Source organism: Arachis ipaensis, chromosome B02 (genome assembly GCF_000816755.2).
Source record: "Arachis ipaensis cultivar K30076 chromosome B02, Araip1.1, whole genome shotgun sequence".
NCBI lineage: Eukaryota > Viridiplantae > Streptophyta > Magnoliopsida > Fabales > Fabaceae > Arachis > Arachis ipaensis.
The window spans coordinates 107397255-107400327 of NC_029786.2; the positions used below are offsets into that span (position 1 = coordinate 107397255).

General features: G+C 33.8%; 1 protein-coding gene across 1 annotated transcript; it reads left to right on the forward strand.

The window, feature by feature from the left end:
• On the forward strand, positions 239 to 1593 carry LOC107626386. Its single transcript, XM_016329259.2, has one exon. It carries the CDS (start codon positions 387 to 389, stop codon positions 1281 to 1283), a length of 897 nt encoding a protein of 298 aa, XP_016184745.1. The 5' UTR covers positions 239 to 386; the 3' UTR covers positions 1284 to 1593.

Sequence of the window (3073 nt, forward strand, 5' to 3'; positions counted from 1 at the left end):
TACGGTATTACCAGTTTAATTACTATACTACTATATGCATGCACTTTGCTTTGAGATTGCTTTCGTATTCTTTTGACAAATGGGCCAATTTTTGGGTTAAAAAAATGAGGAAGAAGAAGAAAGATGCTTTTTCAATCTTCTTCTTTTTTACAATAAAAATAAAAATTTAAGAATATAATATTCTCTCACACACACCCTCTGGAAGAAAAAAAAAAAGAGATATGAACAGAAGAATATTCATTCAGTCTTTCATATAAATACAACACAAGGATTAAATACGTTACCACCGTCAGTACTCAACAGAAAACAGAAAAAAACAAACTTCGAAAGCCTTCTCTTTCTCTCTCTGAAAGTGTGTTTTAAACGATCTAGGGTTACAGAATTCGATGCCACAGGTGGATTTGGAGTCGCTGGTTTCTGCATGCGCCGGAGGTTCCTCCGATCGGAAAGTAGCATGCGAGACAATCGCCGGCGACGACGATACTGCTGATTGGCCGCCGCCGGAATCGATCTGGCTCTCCGGCGAAGCTGAGTTCGACTGGTTGGACCGAAACGCCGTCGTTTACGAGCGGAAAGAATCCACGAAAGGAAGCTCCGTATTCGCCACGTCGAACCCTGGATCCAACAACAACTCTCAGCGATTCTCCAAGAATCTGATGAAATCCAAAGCTGCGATTATCGGACTACCGAAATCGCAGAAATCGGCGTTCGCTGACGCAAGCCAGAGCCGCCGCATCCACCACAACCGGCAGGGAAACGCCAGGCTGTTTCCGAAACGGAGCGCTTCCGTCGGAAAATCTGACTCCGCCGTCGTCGTATACGAGCCATCGTCGCCGAAGGTCTCGTGCATCGGTAGGGTTAGATCAAACCGGAACCGCCGTTTAAGAACTCGCCAACGGAGCATATCCTCCTCCACCGCCGCTGCAGCTGCCACCTCCACCGTCACCATCGCGAGACAAAAATCTTGCCGTAGCGGGAGACGCAAAACCGGTTTCTTTGAAAGCCTTCGTGCCATTTTCAGATCCGGTCGACGAGGAAAACCGGTTCAGAAACCCGATCCATCTTCGGAGGATTCATCGACGAAGAAGAAGAAGAATAAAAGAAGCAACAGTAGAAAATCGCGCGGTGACGGTAGCAACAAAGCCATCCAAAACGACGAGTCGTTTAACGAATCGGTTTCCATTGAACCTCCCGGTTTGGGTAGCTTGAACCGGTTCGCATCAGGGAGAAGATCCGAATCGTGGAGTGTAGTAAGTGACTCGGAGATCCACGTGGCACAGTAAAATTTTTTGGCGCCGTTCAAGTTCGGTTGGCGGTTAGTCTTGAATTGCGGGCCCCAAAGTGGTTTAAAAAGTCGTTGATTGCTTACGTGGCACGTTGAAAACGGTCATTAACTGTTTTCCTCACCCCTGTAAGAAGATAAAATGTTAGATTTTTACCCCGTCCTTTTTTTCTTTTTTCTTTTTCTTTTTCTTATTGGAAAATAAACAAAGAAAGAAGATAGAGATAGCATGTAGTTGTGACTTTGAAGCGTGATATAATTTTCCTCCTTATTTTGTAAATATACGTGTTGCCATGTGCATATAAATTTTATGTGGAGCTGCTTGATAATATAAAAAACTACACTTAAACAAATTAAATTTGTTTGTTTAGATTAAGTAATGAATGTGAAAATAATTTATTTACTAATATGATAAATTTTTTATATAAACTAAAGTTCTTACAATGAATATAAATCTTTGACTATGTATATAAGCCTTTGAAAATACTTGATTCTATATTACGAATAATTACTTAATTAGTATAAATAATCCAATATAATCCAATTCAACTCTCTTGCTTTTAAGTCAGGATGATGTTGCATTTAAGTCATTGAAAGAATTTTTTATATACAAAATGCAGTTGTTTATTTTTATAGAATCTTATGCAAAATTATATATTTGTATGTGTTATTATTTTATTTAAATATTTTGTCTATTTAAAGTTTACTTATTTTCACATAAATAGTTTATTCTCAGTTTTGGAATTAAAAAATATAACTTTATACATCAAATATAATGTAAGATATTTTTATATATACCAATATTTAATCATATATCTGCACATAGATTTTCAGATAATGACATTGAGAATCAACTCTATTTGTATATGCGTAATTGATTGCATATGATTGCAAATATATTTATTTACTATGATAGTGCATAAAAATTGAACACATAAATTAATGTAAAAGCACAAAGATGTAATTTTAATAAATTTAGATTGAAATAATATATTAAAATTGAGTGAACATAATCAAACACTATGCCTTTAATAAATTCATGAATTAAATTTTAAGCCACAAATAGCCTAAACAGTCTTGTGGTTAGAAATTTGTGTTTAGATTGAACTTTTGAATTCCTGTCATATTGTCATAAATCAATGTATCGAAAAAAGAATCATGAAGTAAATTACTTATATATTAGTCTAGCTAGTGTGAATTTTGTCACTTCTAGCTGATAACGATTTCAATATAGTAGAACGATATACTAATGTTTGACGACTACTCCAACACATTTAATTGAGCTAGAAAAATGCATAATTATCCAATGTTAATTATGTAAAAAATTCCATATAATATTATTGAAGGTCATCAATTCATGATATGCTAGTATTATTTAATTTATTATATTAGTAGTATATAATAAAATGAATGTTCGGTCTTATATATATCCAGTCATTGTTGACTGGTCAGTGAGGAGAATATGCATCATATTTTTCCTTTAAGGTGATGATTTGGAGTATGATATGCTTTCCTTTTTTGTTTTCTAGTTGCTAATTTTATGTTCTTTATTCTTAGTCAAACATAATAAGTATATAAATATATATAAATAATCAATGATGTCACTTGTATAAATAATTTTTAATTAAATTCAATTAATTAATATAAGTCCAACAAAATAAAAAATATGTGCATGTATGACTGTTTTTCCTTTTCTTTATTTTTTTAACACAAAAATTTTTGTTAGAGTATATAAAAATCTATTAATATAGTAGTACAATAATTTTTATATATAGCACAAAATTATCGATA

What these genes read in the sequence shown, in the direction of transcription:
- LOC107626386 (XM_016329259.2), top strand. Translation starts at nt 387, where the DNA reads ATGCCACAGGTGGATTTGGAGTCGCTGGTTTCTGCATGCGCCGGAGGT.